Source organism: Pipistrellus hanaki (assembly GCF_964339955.1).
Source record: "Pipistrellus hanaki genome assembly, chromosome: 6".
NCBI lineage: Eukaryota > Metazoa > Chordata > Mammalia > Chiroptera > Vespertilionidae > Pipistrellus > Pipistrellus hanaki.
In genome coordinates, this window is record NC_140508.1 from 80901091 (window position 1) to 80922766 (window position 21676).

At 47.0% G+C, this 21676-nt stretch overlaps 1 protein-coding gene across 26 annotated transcripts in view; it reads right to left on the minus strand.

Annotated features, from left to right (window-relative positions):
- FHOD3 (formin homology 2 domain containing 3) overlaps nt 1-21676 on the minus strand; it is a 334599-nt gene that overhangs the window by 286771 nt on the left and 26152 nt on the right. For all 26 annotated transcript variants that reach the window (XM_084888812.1, XM_084888811.1, XM_084888807.1 and 23 more), the window contains exon 2: nt 6533-6639. In XM_084888812.1, the coding sequence (XP_084744938.1) occupies nt 6533-6639 (107 nt within the window). The remainder of the gene's footprint in view (nt 1-6532; nt 6640-21676) is intronic.

Sequence of the window (21676 nt, forward strand, 5' to 3'; positions counted from 1 at the left end):
CACAACGGAGTGAGCCAATTACTTCAAGGAAATCTCTCTAGATATACTCGGTAGACCAGATGGATTAGATGAGAAAGATTAGACCAGATGGATGGGTAGAGAGATAGCTTGTGGGTTCTATTTCTCTAGAGAACCAAATACAAACTTTGGTGTCTGCCTTCATGGAACTTCCATGTTCCAAAAATCAGTGGGTTCGGCCTAAACACTTGAATGATCCTTTCCTCCCTGATGTTGACGTGCTGTATCCGTTTCACAGCTGCCCCTTCTTCTGAGTTCGCCTGCTTGCAGCAGGGTGACCCTGAGGCAGAAGCTATTTCATTTGACCTGAAACTCCCCAGGGAGACTCAGATTCCATTCCTATCAGCACAGCCACTGCCAGGGAAACATCACCACTTTGGCGATTAGCCACAGCCAATCAGGTATCCACACCCAAGGCCAGTGCTACCCAAGTGACAAGAAAGCTATCTAAAATAGGCACTCAATTCAAGGGAACTCCAATCAAGGCAAACATGCCAGGGATGTGAGGATGCTGCTGGGGAAGGAACTTTTCAAAACTTCCTGGCTTCTCAGAATACACCAAGTTTCTCCTACAACCATGCCTATGGCTTGGGGTGGGAATCGGGCGGGGGGGAGAGGGGGGAGAAGAACAAGGGTTGGTTTAACCAAGTAAGTCTTCCAGACACCATGTTTCAGTTCTGCCCATCTCTCAAGAGAATATTTTTATTTATTTTTAATATATTTGTATTGATTTCAGAGAGGAAAGGGAGAAAAACATCAATGATGAGAATTACCGATCAGGTGCCTCCTACTGGGGTTCGAGCCCATAACCCCAAGCATGTACCCTCACCTGGAATCTAACAGTGACCTCCTAGTTCACAGATGGGATGCTCCACCTCTGAGCCACACTGGTCAGGCTCAAGAGAATATTTTTACAAGAATAACATATGACATCTTTTTGTGGCTATAAGAGCAAGTGCATACATTAATTTATTAAGTGGCATGCAGCCAAAGACTTGATGACTTTTTCTTGCAACCAACAGCAAAATGAATGCCCCCAATCAAATTGGAACTAAACTCTGATTTCGATCAAGAGTAGAAAAACGTTTGACCACATGGCAGAAGCAGAAATTAGGAACCCCTCAGCAATGGCCCCAGGAATAAGCTTCCTTTTACTAAGCTTCTGGAGCGGTGAGGTGTAGCCAGTGTTCCGACTGAGGGATAAAGAGATGAAGAAGGATTTGAATTAGTCATCAGCAAGTGAAAAAGATTGTGTTAGCTGAGATTATTTGCTCAAAAACTTCAAGTTCAAGAGAGCCAGTTGCAACAACATTCATCTCCAGATGCATTCTGGTCTTTCCTAGAAGACAGTAGAGGTGAAAAGCACAGACTCTGGAGCCAGCTGTGTGATCTTAGCCTCTCTGAGCTCCAACTTCCTTGTCTGTAAAGTGGGAAAATAATATTATGCATTTGGTGTCATACCTAAGAAATGAAAACTGGCTCCTATTTTCTTTTAAGATTTTTAAAGTTTTAGCCGTTCATCCCAGGTATCTCTAATGGGAAGGAAACCTTGGTTGAATGCGCTCTGGGGCCATCCTGCGGCCTCCCCTTCTCAATCCTCCATTCTCTCCTACACCCATGACTATTCTGCTTCCTCTCTCCCTAAATCTCCTCCTTCAACACCCTGGTCTGACCTTGGTCCTCTCACAACTTGGCTTCTCTGTGGTGGGCATGGTGTTAACTGCCTTTCTTTGATATTTTCTCTCTCCCTGCTGGTTGCCTACCCAATTTCCATTTTCCGCTTTGGTCTCATCAGAGAACCCAATTTTGTCTGAGGGGACAACGTACCCACCTAAAAACTGCCTTCTCCACTCTCCTTGGCCCCCAAGGGTGGCCACGTGACACAGTTGTCCTCCGTGAACTGAATGTGGAAGTTGCTGGTGGGGCTCCTGGAAAAGCTCTTTAAAAGGGGCCTACCCACCCTAGCCGATTTGGCTCAGTGGATAGAGCGTCGGCCTCCAGACTGAAAGGTCCCAGGTTCGATTCCGGTCAAGGGCATGTACCTTGGTTGTGGGCACGTCCCCAGCGGGGAGTGTGCAGGAGGCAGCTGATCGATGTTTCTCTCATATCAATGTTTCTGACTCTCTATCCCTCTCCCTTCCTCTCTGTAAAAAAAAAAAAAAAAAAAAAAAAAAAAAAAAAAAAATATATATATATATATATATATATATATATATATATATATATATATATATCAATAAAATATTTTTTAAAAGGGGGGACCCACCCAGCTGGCCACACAGCCACGAGACTCTGACCACCAAGCTACACTGCTGTGTCCTATACTGCCCTCGGATGCTAGAGGCCCTCTTGGAATCCCTGCTGATACCGGGAGGGAACCAGGCTCGCCAGGTCACACCATGGCAGGGTCAGGCATAATCATTAGAGGCTTCGGGGCTCCTGTTTCCGCTACTCACTTCCCTGGCCTTGGAAGGCACTGGCCAGGCCTGGCTCCCTCTGCAGCAGAATAATCGCTTTGTCCTTCCACTTCTGAAGGTCTTTCCCTTCTCCTCCCTTTCTCCACAGCTTGAGTGATCATTCTAAACAAGGGGTGAGTTAATTTTTAGTCCTGGCATACAAGAGCAGGGCAATGAGCGAGAACAAAGAAACAAACTGCTCCCGCAAGGAGAATTCACTCCGAGCGCCCCCTGTGGAAAACACCATCGTTTTCCCATGGCTGGTCCCATGTCTCTGTCAGATGGTCTCATTAGGGGACAATTTTGCTATGACTTACACAAAGAAATCGAGAGAAAAATGCCGTTTCATTTGACCTCTTTGTGCCTATGAGGGGCAATTGTTAACTAGGAAGGAATTACATTTTAACTCCCATTCGTGGGAGACATGGCTTTGCAGGCACCCAGACTCCGCCAAACGCCACGCTCCCCAGAGAGGACCTGGGAGGGATGCTCAGGGCAAGTGAGGCTGCAGGTGTGTGCGGACACCTCCCCCCTGTGCAGGAGGGCTCAGCCTGTAGACTGCTCCCAGCCAGCCCTGCCGGAGCTCAGCAGTGGCCAACAGCCTGGGAATGACGGGTGAGCTGGCAGTGCCAGGACAGTCCATCCTGGCATGTCTTCTGCAATCCAGGCCAGGAACAGAGAGGCTTCCCCACCGAGAACAGTGAAGAGTGTGGCTTCTTCAGCTCTTCTGGATGAAGGCTGGGGTACTAAAAACGACAACTATTTCAAAGCCATAAAGCCTGCTCTGGGGTGAGTGGTGGCACAACTGTCAAATGTGCAGGTACTCAACAGCGTTAGGGCTACCTTCCCCCGGTTGCAGTCGCCAGAGCCATCAGTCCTGCCTTCTTGCCATCCTTCATTTTCCCAGCATCGCGTGCTGATAGGATGCAGAGATGTGGTCAAGGACCATGGGCCCAAAGCCAGGTGATGATTCAGAAGGGAACAAAGGGAGAAAGGAAGCCAGGATCTACTCTGCTGACCTAGCGGCAGGGCCCTCGCTCTTTAGGAGAAGCCTCCAGCTCCCGATGCTGGTGCTGACAGAGCGAACTGTAGGTCAGGGCCAGAGGACAGCAGCAGATGCGTCCTCCCTGCTGTAGGGTTAGTGCTACTTCAACCGTAGCCAGTGTTTTAACCTGGGACTGAAGGTGTCCTTGCAAGATCCACCCTCATGTCACCCAAGGTAGAACCTAACCTGCCTTTGCCCAGGTGCTCCTGGGATGGTGGAGGAGTACACAAGTCTGGGAGACACGGTGGGTTTGGTTCCAGACCAAGGCGGTAAGAGTCTCACACCAAAGCAAGTCTCACAATAAAGTGAGTTGTAATCTTTTTTGCTGGTGAAGGACCTCACCTTCAGTTTGTAAGAGAGGCAGCAACCATGAAGCACAGTAGGAGGAGGCATGCCTGTACAGACTTGGGAACTGGTCACACTGATGTTCAAACCTGGCTCCACCATCCACTGCAGCCCGATATGAGAATGTAAGGTCTGACCTTTAGTTGTTTCGAACAAAAAATGGGGACGATAAAATCCAGCCACGTGGCTGGCAAGAGGATGAACTATTAAACAAACAAACCTTGAATGAATAGTAGTATAGCGGTTCACATGGCTCCATAAAGGTTATTTTTCTCCCCAGCTCTTAATTGATACTGTTGTCTAATAATTAACATTTTTTTTCCTAAGCTGTTATCTCTAAATCATTCAACTTTTGATAAAAGAGAAGAAAATCATACAGGACATAGTTGTTAAGGATAACACCTCTAGAAACATTTTTCAAGTTGACAATGATGTCCTCCTAACACTCCCAGTGTCTGTTGGATCTTTAGCCATAAAATCACCCAATTAGACTATTGCCCAGCCTGAATTCTGACATCTTAGAGATAGGGATATCATGGTCAAGTACTTGGTAAAAACTATGACAATGGAATTCCCTCAAATCTATCGGTCTCACACTAATTATTTTTTGAGTGATGATGAGTAGAATCTGATGTGAACTAATAATGATAGCCCTCATGTGCCCAGCCGAGGGCAGGCTCCAGGTCTTGCCCCATGCGCTGTTGGTGTGGCCCTGGGAACCTCTCCAGGGACAGGAAGGGTGTCCTCGCAGAACCTTGCTGGTTCCCACTGAGGAGCCTGGTTTTCTTGGTGCTCATGGTCATGATATTCAGGAATCCATCCTGGGACCCTCTCATTTCTGGCCACCAGCATTCACTCAGTGCCGATAGGTGTTGAGAAAATGCTAGGTCCTGGATAGTCAGACAGGACTAGTCCTGACCTCGTAGAGTTTTAGCAGCAGAGGGACAATTAGGGGAAATGAACCATAAATTGTGATAAAACAGGGGAAATCCAGGAAGTCATCAGTATACAGTGGAGTCAGGTAGGAGACTAACACTAACAGGTTCCCTTTTTTTTTTTTTTTCCATTGAGCTGTTCATGAAAACTTAGTATTCTCTGAAAGTATTCATCTGACAGTAATATATTTTTAACTAAAGCAAGGTCAAAACAACCGTTGGGGAGGTCTCTGACAACCAGATCAAAATAGCTGTGCATTATTGGGAACGCAACAGGAAGCCCCTGAAGTTTTTTAAGGAGAAAGGTGATAAAATCAGAGATATATGCAGCTCAAGATGGATGAGGGATAGAGAAAAAGGCAGGGGGCCTCATAGAAGGCTATCTCAATCCTATATAATAAAAGACTAATATGCAAATCAACTGAATGGCAGAACGACCAGTTGCTATGATGCTCACTGACCACCAGGGGGAAGACACTCAATGCAGGAGCTTCCTGCATGGTGGTCAGTGTGCTCCCACAGGGGGAGCACCGCTCAGCCAGAAGCTGGGCTCATGGTTGGTGAGTGCAGCAGTGGTAGCGGGCGCCTTTCCCACCTCTGCAGCAGGACTAAGGATGTCCGACTGACGGCTTAGGTCTACTCCCTGCAGGGAACAGACCTAAGCCATCAGTCGGACATCACCCAAGGGTTCCCGGACTGTAAGAGGTCACAGACCAGGCTGAGGGACACTCCCCATCCCCAGTGCACAAATTTTACTATTAATCTAATAAGTACAGGAATGGTTGATTGTATAAGTATATTCCTAGAGAGATTTTACTCTCTGGACACATCTTTGATTTTGTATATATGTTGCTTTATTCAGACTGAGCTATCAGAAGTATGAAGCAATTCTAGATAGGCTAAAAATGATTTGATGTTAACATAATAATTGTTTTTCCACTGTAATGAGTTCAAAAGATGATACAATATAATATGATATACTAGGGCATCTGGCAAGAAAACTAAATATTCAGTGAGTTTTCATTAAAAACAATGTTTAAAACAATTATCAGTCCTAGCTGGTTTGGGTCAATGAATAGACTGTCGGCCTGCAGACTGAAGGGTCCCAGATTTGATTCCGGTCAAAGGCACATGTCCAGGTTTTGGGCTTGATCCCCAGAGGGGGGCATGCAGGTGGCAGCCAATCAATGATTCTCTCTCATCATTGATGTTTCTATCTCTCTCTCCCTCTCCCTTCCTCTCTGAAATCAATAAAAAACATTAAAAAAAATTGTCAATCCACTAAAATCTTAAAATATTAATGTAATTATATTTGTCTTAAGGGAACAGTATGTAAATACCATATGCTTAATTAAACCAAACCAGAAATGCTCCTACCCTTGAGGAGCCTTGTCAAGAAGAGTTACTCAAATAGATGGTGTCAGGTAGGCTCTTTCTAGACTCATCAGAGGATCGCCTTGTGAGTTACATACAAGTCTCACCACTGCGCTGTACACCTGAAACTAATACAATATTGAATGTCCACTGTAATAAAATTTTTATTTTAAAAAATTAGTTACTCAAAATACAAAAGAGTTTGCTATGACTACAGTCATCACTTGCATCTCCCTTCTTTTTTGTGTGACTGCGAGTGAAGAGAAGGCCCAAGGTTTCTCCAAAATAATTCAGATTCTCCCCGTCCCCCATTTCTTGGAAGGTCGGAACCCGTCAACAGGGACCATTGTGGCTCTTACCCAGCGTCATCCTGGAAGCCTTCTAGCTCGTCCCGCTGCTCTGCCAGGGTGGCCTCCAGGTCCAGGTAGGTGCCATTGTGGGAGAGCTGCAGCGTGCAGTCGTCGAGCTGCAAGAGAAAGAGCCTGGTTAGCCCCGCCGGCTCCCGGGGAGGGGGCGGGGAGGGGGGGGGACTCGGCCTGGAGCGGTCACTGCATGTCGCCCCAGGTGGGTTTTTAGTCGAGCATCGCTGTGAGGTTCAGATCCCAGTTGGAGGTAGTGTGTTCCTGTGAACAGACTGGGAGCAGAGTGCATACCGAGTGGACAGACGCGACACCTATGAAGGGAGTGGCCTTGACAGGGCCCAGTGGATGTCGATGGGGGTGGAGAAGGAGCTCTTGAGCCAGTGCCACTTTGCACTCTGAGGGGCCCAGGAGGACCTATGGGTGTGGGGAGTGGTAACCAAGCTTACAATGCTGGTGTGGACGTGGATTAAGAGTCCCAGAGTCTCAAAGGCAAATGTGATGGGGAAACACGTTGTTCCCGGGTTCCTGAATGGCTGTTCAGAACAGATCCCTTTGCTCAGAGCAGTGAGAAGCCTGCTCACTCAGGTTCTGTCAAGCTTGGCACATGACAATCAATAGCTGCTCAATAAACAACGGAGTGAAAAGAAACAGTCTCCATTTGGATGACAGCATACCCAAATGACAACATACCACAGAGGGCATGAGGTCCCTGCTTACTAGTCTTGATTGTTTATTTTTTTTAATGTATTTAACAAATACTTATCTGTTATTATGTTCATACATAATTCTAAGCATTTTGCCTATGTTGCTTCATTTGCTTCTCATATGAACCTTACTTCTATTATTATCCCCACTTTACAGATGAAAAAACTGAGGCATAAACTAAGAGATGCCCATCTGGTAATGGTGGAGCTGGGATTTGAATACCAGCCATTTGACTCACGTGCTCAACCACTAAGTTCTGATCCTTTCTATGGCCTGAGTTCTACGAAGGACTTAAAAATATCCATCTTGCAATATATAGCTTATGGCATCCGAATGCTCTGCCATGTGTGTGTGAACCCCCTTCCCTTTCCCTCCTGGACACACAGACCACATATCCCAGCCTTAGAGTTGGTTTTCAACTGTGAAACTGAGTCCTGATCAATGGAAGGTGAGTGACAGTGAACAAGGCCCCAGCGCTCTGGCCACAACAGCCCTGCACAACCTTCCACTTCCCGTCTCTTGCCTGCGGCCAGGTACAGAGGGGCCAGCGGAAGACTCCAAAGTCTAGAAACCACCAGAGCCCCGGGTTCCTGAATGGCTGCTCAGAACAGATCCCTTCGCTACCCCGCCTCCACTGGACCACAACAAGCAAGACACGCGCCTCTGTGGCAGTGAGTCATGAAGATTTTGAGGTTGTTACAGCAGCATCACATGACATTTACAATGATCGAGTCACATAAAAATAAAGGGAAGTTATGTTACCAAAGATTAAAACTGACATGACGAGGAAGCCGAAGTGTATGACTGCATGCTTGATTTCTCAGTCTGTAGGGTGGCTCTTATTATTCATCTACCTGCTGAGTTAGGCTCTCATTTCAAACTGACAGGCGGTTGGGGGAAAATAGAGGTGAACGTGTGGCTACTTTAAAATTTCTAAATAAATATGTGATAATGCTTCCGTAGTGAGATTTCAAACAAGGAATTAGTTTCTTGATCCCCAACAAGAGAAACTGAGACTACCTTCTTATCTAGAATGAGCAGTTCTAAGAGGCTGCTGATCAGGGTTTTTGTTTTTGTTTTTTGGTGTGTGTTGTTTTTTTTTTTTTTTGTAAAATCAACTTTATTGAAATAGAATTTACATTACATTGCATAGATTTTAAGTGTACAGTTTGATGAGGTGTTGTTGTTTTTTAAGTTGTTTTTTCAATTAGAGATTGGGCAGGTTCATGTTTCTGGTTATCCTCAACAAATTGAAAGGAATGTGTTCTTTGTTATTTGTAAGAAACACCTAGTTAAATTGTTTAAAGGGGTTAATCCTATTTGATTCACTTGTTTGATTTCTCCAATAACAAACTGTTCCTCTAAGGGCGTGCTGGTGAGGGTCAGCATTCTTGATTGGCACAGACAGATCATCTGATCCAAGACAGCATTCAACCCAGGAATCAATTTGGCCAAACTTATGGCTCTGAAGTGTCAGGGGTGCACCATGGTTTTGGGGAAACACACAGGGAACTGCTCCCCCCACCTGTGGAACCAGCAGCCAGGAATGGTTTCCTGCAGAGGCATCTCCCGGCCCAGCGTCTGCTGAGGACTGGAATCCGACTTTATCCTTCCCAGGTAGAAAATTCCATGAGGCCCTGGACCTGCTAACATGGACACTGGACCATGTGGATGGCTGGACTCACAGCTACTCATTCTCGCTTTTAACTCCTACAGGTGTAGTTAGCTAAGAAAGCTGCTTGGTCTGTTGTGTTGATAGTATCCGCACATTTGCTTATTTTTAATCCCACATAGAGTCAACAGTCCAGACCCGTGGTCGGCAAACTGTGGCTCATGAGCCACATGCAGCTCTTTGGCCCCTTGAGTGTGGCCCTTCCACAAAATACCACGGGCCTGGGCGAGTCTATTTTGAAGAAGTGGCATTAGAAAAAGTTTTTAAAATTTTGGCTCTCAAAAGAAATTCCAATCGTTGTCCTGTTGATATTTGGCTCTGTGGACTAATGAGTTTGCCGACCACTGGCCTAGAAGGTGGGGGTGATGAAAGACCTTTAGGCCATAACAATTTCTTGGGTTTCATCCCCTTAAAAACAGGTGAGCCCAGAGAAAGCTTTTGGGTAGAGCAGGGGTGGGGAACCTTTATTCGGCCAAGGGCCATTCGGGTATTTATTACATCATTCATGGGCCACATAAAATTATGAACTTAAAAATTAGCCTGCTATATCTGGTCAGACATTTAATTAGCTCACCCCTAACGTCTTAGTTGGACCAGACCAAATTATTTCAAAGGCCTTATGCGGCCCGCGGGTTAGATGTCTAGTTCCCCACCTCTGGGGTAAAACGTTTCTGCCTCTCCCTGAGGGAATCTGAGTCATTCTGCAGTCCACACACAGGCCCCGAGAGGGCCCGGGGGATGGGGCAGCCTGTGCAGGGGGATGTGGTGTAAAATCTCCTGCCGGGGCCCCTGTCAGCCAGCAGCATGAAGTCACTGGGCGTGGGGTTACACAAAATATGCAGCAACTCACCAGTATATGGTATGTTTATCAGGTACAGGAGATGTCAGAAACCTCAAAAGCATGGGGAGCAGGAAAATGTAAGAAAACATTTAGGAAGTGACAGGTTTTGAGTTGCTAGTCTTATCTTTATTTTTTTTTATTTTTTGCTGTTTTTACGAGAGTGTAGTTGACATACAATCTGGTATTAGTTTCAGGTGCACAACATAGGGACTGGACATCAATATAATGTACGAAGTGATCACCACCATCAGCCTAGTAACCATCAGTCACCGTACAAAGTTACTACGATGTTACCAACTCTATTCAACGGGCTGGACGTTACATCCCAGTGACTTATTTTATAACTGAAAGTCTGTACCTTATTATCTTTGTTTTTAATAGGACTTATTAATGGTACACGTGTATCCTTAAGTTTTTAATAATAACTATGTTGAACAGTTGGCTCACAGAATCCCGGAGAATACCCATCAGCCCTCTCGAGTCCTCCGGGCCCACTCCAGCACACTCTGCTTCTGTCCCTCCCAGGCAGCTAATTTGAGGTGCCTAAGGTGGAGACAGCAGGGGTGCATGAAAGGCTTGCAGCCCTCCCCACCCTGCCCTGGCCCTAGGCTGTTCTTAGTTAGTGGGGAGTGGGGATTCCTGGTGGCTGGCAGAGGCAGCCCTTATGGCAACTCTGCCTATCTTGCACATCATCTCCACACAGGCCTTCTGACGTTATTCCCAGCCAGCCAAGGTGAATATCTGGTTTTCCTCACCCTCACCCCGGCCCCCCACGCTCCCAGCCAGCCCTGGACCACAGCAGGAAGCCCCACACCTCTCAGCTCTGACAGCAGGATCCAGGGACGGCAGAACCGCCCATTCTCCTCACGCCTCCCCTCACACTCAGGGCAGCATCAGCAAGGGCCATCTCCATAGGTCAATTCCAACCGAATCACATGTCAGGCACAGGCTGGGCACCAAGGAACACATAAGTGCTTCCTCCCCTCAAAGACCATTTTATTGAGTAAGAATGACACAGAAGAGAACAAAAAGCCATTTTCAACCAACTGTCCGCATGTGTGGAAGCTCACCCTCAGTTCTGTTCCTCCTCTGTAATTAGCACCCACAGCCTCCGTGACCCAACCATCCTCCACAAAACTGCCCGGCCCCCTTCCGGAGACAGGCTGTCACTGCTTCCGAGCCAGCGTCACAGCCCCGCTCCCCCTGCCCAATCGTTTAGCCATTTGTGCTCGCAAGTCCTTCCACTAAAACAGAAAATGGGACCATGTGCCTTTTGATCCCTCAAGAAGTGTGTGTGTGTGTGTGTGTGTGTGTGTGTGTCTGTGTGTGTGTGTGTGTGTGTGTGTCTGTGTGTGTGTGTGTGTGTGTGTGTGTGTGGAGTCCTCACGGCAGGCCTACAGCCAGGGTCAGACCCCACCGCCTTAGGGAGCCCAGACACGTGGGCACCAGAGGGGTCCCAGCAACACGGCTGCCTGAGAAGACACCAAAGGAATGGACACACACACCGCCCACCCGATCCCGTGATACAACCCCCACCTCAACGTGACACCGGAGGGAGGCGGGATTAATATTTAAACCATCACATGAGCCAAGGAGTTGGAAGAAAGGGCTTTCTTTCTGGACGGACACATTGAAATGTGTCAATATTCTAGGGAGAAGTTTTAGGTCTTTTTTAATCCTCACCCAAGGATATGTTTATTGGTATTATTATTATTATTATTATTATTATTATTTTAGAGACGAGGGAAGGGGGGAAAAGAGAGAAAGAGAAACATCAATGTGAGAAACATTGATCGGTTGCCTCCCGTCTATGCCTGGACCAGGGATCAAACCAGCATCCTTTTTTAAAATATATATATATATATATATATATATATATATACTTTATTGATTTTTTTTTTACAGAGAGGAAGGGAGAGGAATAGAGAGTTAGAAACATCGATGAGAGAGAAACATTGATCAGCTGCCTCCTACATACCCGATACTGGGATGTGCCCGCAACCAAGGTTACATGCCCTTGACCAGAATCAAACCCGGGACCCTTCCGTCTGCAGGCTGATGCTCTACCCACTGAGCCAAACTGGCTAGGGCCAAACCTTTTGGAGTACGGGATGACACCCCAACCAGCTGAGCCTCCCAATCAGGGGACTTGGAGTATCATTTGACAAACCCATTGATAGGGATGCTGAATGAATTCTCCGGTCTTGTTGGGGATGCCCAATAACGGTTATAAGCGAGAACAACAGTGTGAGGAGGCGGTGTGTGGACCTTAGCTCCCAGCTGGTCACTGTGAAGATTCGGCCGGAGATACCCGGACTCTGCCTGCAGACTGAAGAGGGCTCAGACACCTCCTGCCAGACCAGCTCCGGCCGGGAACTCAGCTCCTACTTAGAGGCAACCTGATCCCTTGCCTTGGCCTCTCCTGTCAACTGTCTTCCCGGATGACTTAAGGGCCCTGGAATTTCCTGACTCCAAGGATTTTCGTGTCAACCCTGAGCCCCTGGCAGCATGTCCCCTGCACTCCTTTCTTGGCTCCAGGCTCAGTGGCCAGGACACTGCGGGCACGTCAGGACAGAAGACAAGGTGGGAGCCAGGCGGGAGGGTAATGTTTCGGGCCGTTACACAGTGCGGGCGTTAAGGGAGTTTGGGGGCAGTGGCAGAGCAGGAACACTTGGGATCAGGTTGCAGGCTGTAAACCAGCAGCTGGGACTCGGTGGGGGGCGGGGTGCTCTAGAGGGAATCGATCACAGATCTACAAGGAGGGACCCATGCAAATATCCTGGAATTTTGGGCCGCTCCTCCCGAGTCAAAGCGAACCATGAAAATTTGCTCTCGCTCTGGCTGGTTCAACTCAGTGATTGAGTATTGGCTTGCAGACAGAAGGGTCCCAGGTTCCATTCTGATCAGGGCACCTGCCTGAGTTGTGGGCTCCAGTAGGGGGCGTGCAGGAGGCAGCCGGTCAGTGATTCTCATCATTGATGTTTCTCTCTCTCGCTCTCTCTCTCTCTCGCTCTCCTCCCTTCCTCTCTGAAATCAATAAAAAATATATTTTTTTAAAAAATGGGCTCCTGATCTCTGGGGACCTGGAAAGAGCCCCCTCTCCTTGAAGAGAGGCTGCACAAGGTCAGCTTGGGGTTTAGACGGTTCCTACAGAGAAGACTCTACATTCAAAAACAAAGGGCAGACTCCTCATCCTGGGGCGGAGGGAGTGGGGGGTAATCTAAAACAAGGCTGATGTCACGTCTGAATTTATATATTCTTCCTCCCCTGACCCAGTGAGGCGGCGTGCTCCTGGGAGGTTTAATGATTACCTGGGCTTGACAGCAGGTCCACAGCAGGCCTTAGTCTCGGCAATAAAATCTACCGCGACCCTGAAATAGCCTCACACGGAACCCTTCTATAAGCACACGCGAGGACTATCCTTGGAGCTCATTTTGGTCACAGTTCAGAAGTGGGGAAACATGTGCTGATTGGTAAAAGAAATAAAAATAAAGAAAAGCTCAAATAAATGTCATTTTGCTTATGTCATGTAAGTGGTTCCTCCTTCCCCTGAACCCACATCTCTCCCAACGGGTCCTGCCGCTCTTCCCATCAAGGCATGGATCTTTCTCGAGTCCTGGGAGCTGGGCTGGCCTGTGTCTCGCTTTGGCCAACGAGGCAGCCGATGGGACAGAGCGGAGACTGGAGCGGCACTTGCTCATGGAGGCGGGCTGTCCTCTCCCGCCGCCCTTGGACCTCTGCCCGCACACAAAGAAGCCCGGCTTAGCCCGCCTCCAGGGTGCCTGGTCACTCCCGCTGCCCTCCTGACAGCCTGCCAACGGCCACACGCTGCAGGAGGCATCCGGATTGGCAAGCCAACAGGTGCCCCTCCAGCCGACGGCAGACAGAGAGCCCAGCCGAGATGGGTCCAACTGGCCACCCCAGGAGGACCACCCACAGACCGTAGACTTGTGAGAAATCCTGTACGATGGCTGCTCCTCCTCCCCCGAGGAAAAGCGAGCAGGTGACCAGCAGGGATTGCAATTTCACACTCGAAGGGCTCGGTGCCTGGATCAGTGGTGGGGGAGAGGCTCGCCCCACCAAGGTGCCCTCTGAGTGTGCCATGACACTGCCAGCTCAAGACAGGAATGCCACCACCATGCCCAGCCCTCAAATGCCACAGAGCGGACACGCCTGGCACTGGCCCTGCCCCTCCTGGAGCCCAAGCCCCTGGGCAGACTAAGGACAGCCGTGGTTGCTGGGTAGAAAAGGGAGTCGGGAAGCAGGCAGCTGGGAGCCCCTCCCAGGAGGTCAGGAGGGTGAGTTGTGGCCCCAAGCCCCCAGAGTGTGTCATCGCCTCACTGTACTGCACTTACAGCACGCACATCCAAAGATCGGAGAACGGAGACTTTCAAGATAGCAACTGCAAGCGCGGGGCCCTTCTGACCAGCGGCACTGGCCACACACCCACGAAGCTGGCCTGCACCCGGCTCAGAAGGGAAGGGCTGCTTGGCCTCGTCTCACTCCAGGGCCCAATTCCCTGTGAGTCCCTGAGCGCCCATCTCGGGCTCATCTGAGAGCACCCAAAGGTGTCAGCAGGTACCACTCGGTCTGTTCCAGAGAGCTGCACCCATTTCCCCCGCAAACTATGGGGCTTCCTTCAACTTTCTGGTTCCTTCTAAAGGCAGCAGAGACGCCAAAACCGGTTTGGCTCAGTGGATAGAGCGTCGGCCTGTGGACTGAAAGGTCCCAGGTTCGATCCTGGTCAAGGGCATGTACCTTGGTTGCGGGCACATGCCCAGTAGGGGGTGTGCAAGAGGCAGCTGATTGATGATTCTCTCTCATCTGTGTTTCTAACTGTCTATCCCTCTCTCTTCCTCTCTGTGAAAAATCAATAAAATATAAGTAAATTAATTAAATAAATAAAATAAAGGCAACAGAACAAGAAACTGGTCCTCACTGACAAGCAAAAGAGGTTAGGAAAGCGCTTTCCCGCAAGCAGTGCCACGTGTCCTTTCTGGTTCTAGAGAACACAGAACCCTGGCTCAACCATCAAGCATGCGTGGGCCATGGTGCCCCACACCCATCATGCCCACCACAGAGGGACAAGGCTGAGGGTACAGATGCCATGGCTTCCCTCTGCCATTTTCCTAAGATGGGTAGCAAGGACATAGCATTCACTTCATTATCCTGTAAGCTACATACACGCTTCCTGTTTATTCCTTTGTGTCTATAATACATTCGCAAAAAAAAAAAAAAATGGCTCCGTTCATATAAAGAAGTCATTTTTCACGTACAAAAAATACCTGAAGCACCTGGTCAGGTTGCTGAAGAAAAAGACCAAATGAAACTAATTTACATGACATCAGAAGAAAATAGGTCCTGTTGGCTCATCCCAACAAATAGTATTAATCGTTTTCAATCCCTGTGGGCCCACCTGGAACAATGTATACACTGCAGATACTTGAATAAATGTTTTTGGGTGAAACGTGAGGATATTTTTAAAGACGCAGCATGCATGGTTTATGAAATAATATCACTGAATTTATTCTGAACGCAGTTGGATTTCAGTGCCTCAGAAACCTTGAGTGAGTTGTGTTATTAGTGGCCGCCAACCCCGGTGAGAGAACCGACATCCTAAAACTGCCTTAGGCAGTTTCCAAATCAAGCCCTACATTTTAATTTGAGTCAACAGACTTGCACAGCTCACCAACCAAAGGCAAACGTGTCTGCCAAGTTCTACAGGAAAGACAAAGGCCAGGCTTCCCCTATTAAGAGCTTAAACTGAGGGGGTGTGATAATCTGGTAAATATTTGAGCTCTTTTAAAAGACCTTTTTATCATTAAATAAATAACTAAAAATGCATTAAACTTCTCTCTTGAGAAAGGCTGGGCTATACTGACTTATGTTTACAGGTACCTTTCCCCATTTTGTTTCACCTCCGCCAGGTTGAAAAATAACGTCAGCACTAAGATTCGGGATTCTTATTGATCCGTTATTGTTCGCTCGCTCACTCGCTCATTCAAATTACCGGTCCTCTCCTGGGCTGGTTCTCTGGGCCAGGCACTGTGCCACATCCTAGGGAGCGGCCATGAGTGCGACAGCCAGGCCCAGGCCCCCAGGGCTGTGGATGGGAACAGCTGGTGGGAGTTCAGGGACATGAGGACAAAGAGTCAGTTACTGCAAAAGCCTGGAGGAAGGTTAAGGGCTGCAGAGGGGAACCTTCTGGCCCCCCTAGAATTTAGACTTGATTCTAGGGCAACCAGAAGCCGTGAAAGGGTTGCAGAGAGATGCATGCAGGACGATCTTTGCAAGGTGGGGACGGAAAGGGAAGGCAAAAGAAGAGGCCATTGCTAGAATGGGGGGTGGGGAGAGGGGCAATCTCAAGGTCACTGGGACAATCACAGCAGCAGAGGAATAAGAGGGGAGGAAGAAAGGAGAGGTCCAAACGACATGATGATTGATCCAATGTGGAGATATCCAACAGAGATAGGCAAAACCTTGGGTTTCTTGCTTGAGCAAATTAACAAGTAGTGGTACCTTTTACAAACATGGGAAACATTAGACAAAAAGCAGTTAGGGTCAGGGAGATAAGTCTCGGGTTAGGCTGAGGAACAAGAGCACGTGCCTGAAGCGGGTGGAGGTCGGGATTGTCTGAATCTCTTTGGAACTTTTCCCTCTTCACCCAGTCACCAGCTCCTTCCCACTCCTCCGCCCCTGTATGCAGTGTCCGTGCTGAGCAAGCCCATCTCGGGGCCCAAGTGTGTGGAGAGTGACCCACCACCCGAGGAAAGTCAACTGATATCATAAGAAGACATACAAACGGGCCAAGAATCCACCTGGCGTGTGCTAACTGAACACCCCGAACGGAAGCCACACCTCAGGGAAGTCCAGCTGGCCGTGACGGAGAACTTCTAGGAAGCTCTTTCAAGAGCAATAGAGGTGAGCAGCCCGGCAGCCAGAAAACCTGGAACACCCTCATCTTGCTCGGAAATGGCCCTTGGGAAGGAAAGAAAACCAGCCTCGCGTACCAACAGCTAGGCCTCCAGGCCTCCGGCTACCACCAAGCCAACGCGCGCAGCTGGGGCAGCTGGTCATTGTGTCTGTACCATGAGGGAGACCAGCAGACATCAGAGGGTAAGCTGACAGCTCGCTGGCACGCTCAGTTTGCCCTCATGGCATGGTGAAATATTTTGGTTAGTTGCCAATACGTAGAAGAGATTGTATATAAAATTTAGGTTTTCGGTCTCTTTTGAATAAGAAGTTCCAAAAACCCTGGGCCATTCCTTCTGGGCCCAGGGAGACTGGACTGAACAGAACCAACCCTTTATTTGGAGCACATGCTACCCAGGTCCCCTGGGCCACCATCCACCAGGCTCGTTTCTATGACTGTCTGGCTCAGGTAACTCAAAGATCCTTTTTCCTCAAACACTCTATGATAAAATGTTCCATTTCTTCATTTAGTTTCAGCACATATAACATCAATGTCCTTCTCAACAACCAGAGGATTTCCAAATCAGCAAGTATTTCACTCCACTCCATCCCCTCAGTAATGCAAGCACTGTATGACCAGACAGCCCTCGTTTAGTGATCAGCGGAAACCCCTCAGCAAAACACTCTAATCTTTAGTACCTCACTGAGGTTTGGGCCGTCTTGAAGATCGCCAGCATCCCAGATACCCAAGTCCACATCGGCCGCCCATTCTGTACAGCAGACGGAAAGCCCATAGGGAGAGGCCTAACACGCTGCCCCATGGTGTAGCCTCCTCCACCTGGCATGACAAAGTACGAGGCTGGCGAGGGCTTTAATTAAAGACTGAGCTCACTGTACTCCTCGCCACAGCTTTGTAAATCCCATTTAAAAAATCCACAGGCAGCCATGTATTTCTAAATTACAACTTGTCCATTTTTAATTGAAAAAAGAACATGACCCTTGCTCCCAAGCAGAAGACCACACATCTCTTGGACAGATCTCTCCTGGAGCTGCCAGGCACTGAAGGACAGCCTTCCTAAGAGCCAGCAAAAGTGCAAAAATTTCCATTTGGGATGCCACGCACGCAAAGTAAATATTCCTTGAAACACCCCAAACGTATTGTCATTTTCAATTAGCATTTGATAAATATTTGCAGAGAAAAGTCATCACCTCTTCTGGGATTATTCAGCAGCTGGGGCTAACACTATAACCAAGTCTGGGGGATGTGAGGATCTCATTCATTATGCAGGATGCGCATTACTATCACCAAAAAATCAATATTATCAGTATCTGACCCCAGGTAGGTTATGAGTTGGCATATTTGAGAGTCTGGAGAATCTGAACTGTGATACAAAAACAACTTCCAATGTAAGATGGTTGAGGATCAAGTTTTCAGAATCAAGGAAAATGTAATATGTTTTCTGGTAAGTGAAAATCCACAGTAAAATTTTGAAGAGACTGACATGGAATATTCAAAGTGATAAAAAGCAAGGACCCACAACCAAGACTACTCTATCCAGCACGGCCATCATTTAAAATTGAAGGAGAAATACAAAGCTTCCTAGACAAGAAAAAGCTAGAGTTCATGGCCACCAACAAAAAATATTAAAAATATTACAAAAAATATTAAAGGGTTTTTTCTAAGAGTAAGAAGGAAAACACAACAACAGAGGAACATATTGTAGTTGAAAGAAATTGAAGTGGAAGCATTTAATATATTCATGGATAGAAAAAATTAACATCATTAAAATGTCCATTCTACCCAAAACAATCTATAGACTCAATGTAATTCCTATCAAGATACCAAAGGCATATTTCACATGACTAGAACCAATATTCTAAAATTTATATAGAACCACTAAGGACCCTGGATAGTCACAGCAATCTTAAGAAAGAAGAAGAAAGTTGGAAGAATCATGCTACCTGATATCAAACTATAATATAAGGCCATAGTAACCAAAACAGCCCAGGTACTGGCATAAAAACAGATACACAGATCAATGGAACAAAATATAGAGCCCAGAAATAAACCCATGTCTTTTCAGTCAATTAACATTTGACAAAGGAAGCAAGAACATACAATGGAGTAAAGACAGTCTATTCTTACACCATACACAAGAATAAACTCAAAGTGGATTAAAGACTTAAATGTAAGACTGAAAAACATAAAAATCCTAAAAGAAAACACAAGCAGTAAAATCGTGGACATTTCTTGTAGCAATATTTTTTCTGATATATCTCCTTGGGCAAGGGAAAGAAAACAAAAAATAAACAAATGGGACTATATCAAACTAAAAAGTTTTTTACATTTAATAAGCAATGTCACCTCAATAAATTCAATAAGAAACATCAACAAAATGAAAAGGCAGCCCACTGTATGGGAGAATATATTTGCCAATGATACATCTAATAAGAAGTTAATATCCAAAATGTATTTAAAAACTCATACAACTCAATATCAAAACAACAAACAACCCAATTAAAAAATGGACAAAGGTCCTGAATAAACACTTCTCCAAAGAAGACATACAGTTGGTCAAGAAGCAGATGAAAAGATGTTCAACGTCATTAATCATCAAGAAATGCAAATTAAAACCACAATGAAATATCACCTCACACCTGTCAGAATGGTTATCATCAATGACTCAACAAACAAGTGTTGGTGAGGATGTGGAGAAAAGGGAACTTTTATATTCAGTTGGTGGTTAATTGCAGCGTTATTTACACTACCACTATTTGGAAGCAGCTCAAGTGCCCTCAGTAGATGAGAAGATTAAAAAGTTGTGGTACACAACAGAATACTACTCGGCTATGAAAAAGAAGGAAAGCTTACTTTTGTGGCAGCATGGATGGATCTAGACAGTATTATGCAAAGTGAAATAAGCCAGAGAAATACAAATATTATATGATTTCACTTATATGTTGAATCTAATGAACAAAATAAGCTAACAAACAAAATAGAAACAGATTCATAGATACAGAGACCAAATTGACAGGTGTCAAAGGGGTAAAGATTGGGAGACTAGATGAAAAAGATGAAGGGATTTAAAAAAAACACCTTATAGATACAGACAACAGTATTCTTATTACCAGAGAGAAGGGGGTGGGGAGGCAGAAAAGGGTAAAGAGGGGATAAATGGTGACAGGACAGAAGACGACTTGACTTTGGGTAAACAAAATACAACATACAGATAATGTATTAGATTTGTACATTGAAACCTATATAATTGTATTAACCAATGTCACCCCCAATAAATTCAAAAGTCAAGATGTAAATTTTCTCTAGGGGCTTCAGTCACAAGCAGTGTCACGTTTGTGACAGCAATCAACTCGGGCTCGGGTCCCTTTCCAGCTGGGCACTCAAGGTAATGGGACTCGGTGCTTCTGAAGAACGATTCATAGCTGCTCTCTCCCAGAAGAGCTCACACAAGCAAGACTGCCTGCTGTGTCTTTTTGTTTTGTTTTGTTTTTTTAACTTGAGGATATTTTTTCCATTGTGTTTTTTTTTTTTAGAAAGAGTGGAAGGGAGAGGGAGAGACAGAGCAAAACACTGATGTGAGAGAAACACATCGAATGATTGCCTCCTGCCTGCCCCCAACCAGGACGGGAGTCTGCAACTGAGGTGCATGCCCTTGATCGGAATTGAACCCGAGACCCTTGGGTCGGCAGGCCGACACTCTATCCACTGAGCAAGACTGGCTAGGGCTTCCTGCTTATTTTCCTAATTCACCTAAACGTGGTGTTTATAATAGCCACCACAGGGTTTGGTTGAGAACAGACAGTAATCACCCCCAGGTGGCCAGCAGATACTGCGGCATCAGATGTGTCTGATGTATGAACACATCCTGTGTCCTGTAAGGTTGCCACCAACACGATACTATTCTGGCAGCAAGATGCCTACGTCATCATGTGCACAAACACACCTGGTTCTCACATGCCTTCTGTGCTGACACTTCAGAGTGCCACTCCCTGGCAACAGGAGTCTGCAAGGAGCACAGTAGCACCCAAGTCCCTGCCCACATGGAGGCTGAGAACACGTGTGCACAGTAGCATCCACACAGAGAAAGGTAGGCACTTGCCCGCACAGCCGACTCAGGCACTTACCCAGGAAGGAAACAGCTCTAGCAAAACTGGACACAGGGGACACAGCTGAGAAACATGGGATTATAACTCCAAGGTCACAATGGTTTCTACTAGGTGACTGATGTGCATCCATGAGCCCAGACCAGACTCTGAGGACGTGCAGCTGCTCCCAAGGCTGAGAGTGGGGACAGGCCTCAGAAACAGCTCCTGAAAGACGGGGGCGCACAGCCAGGGTGCTGGGCTGACTGGGCTAAAGGTGGACTCTGGAATGCCCTGGGATGGCTCTCACCAGCTGCTGGGCTCCCACAGGATTAATTAAATTAGTCCCTAGGCTCTGAGCCAGAGTGGCAGGCAGACGGATCCCCTCATTCCCCACCCCCGCCCCCTTCACACTGGAGGATTCTAGTAAAACCTACAGACATGTTACCAGTTACAGTTCTCAGAGTAGGTCAGATAGTGGGTTTCCTGGTCCACAGCCCCCTGACCATCACAGCGAGCTGCACGCAACACTTTTGCATCAAGCTTCACTGTCCCTCAGGAAAGCCAACCATGGAGGTTTCCGACTGAGACATTCTGGCCACTACCCCAAGGCATAGCTTAGCTCCAAACTGCCTTGATCTACCTCTTTAATATGCTAGAGACAACAACTTCTCCACCTTCATAGTAGCAGAGAATTCTTAAATTCCCCCTTCTGTGTCCTTAAAAAGTTACCGAACACCTCCTTTGTGCGAGACATGGTGTGAGCTGTTGTATAAAGCCTGACTCCTGTCTCCAAACCAGGGCATCTGTCCTGGAACAGAGGACATCAATAATGACCCCCAGAGCATCCGCTCCTGTCAGCGTCAATCTCTGGGCTTTTCTGTATTTCCCACTGTTTTCCTAATGAATA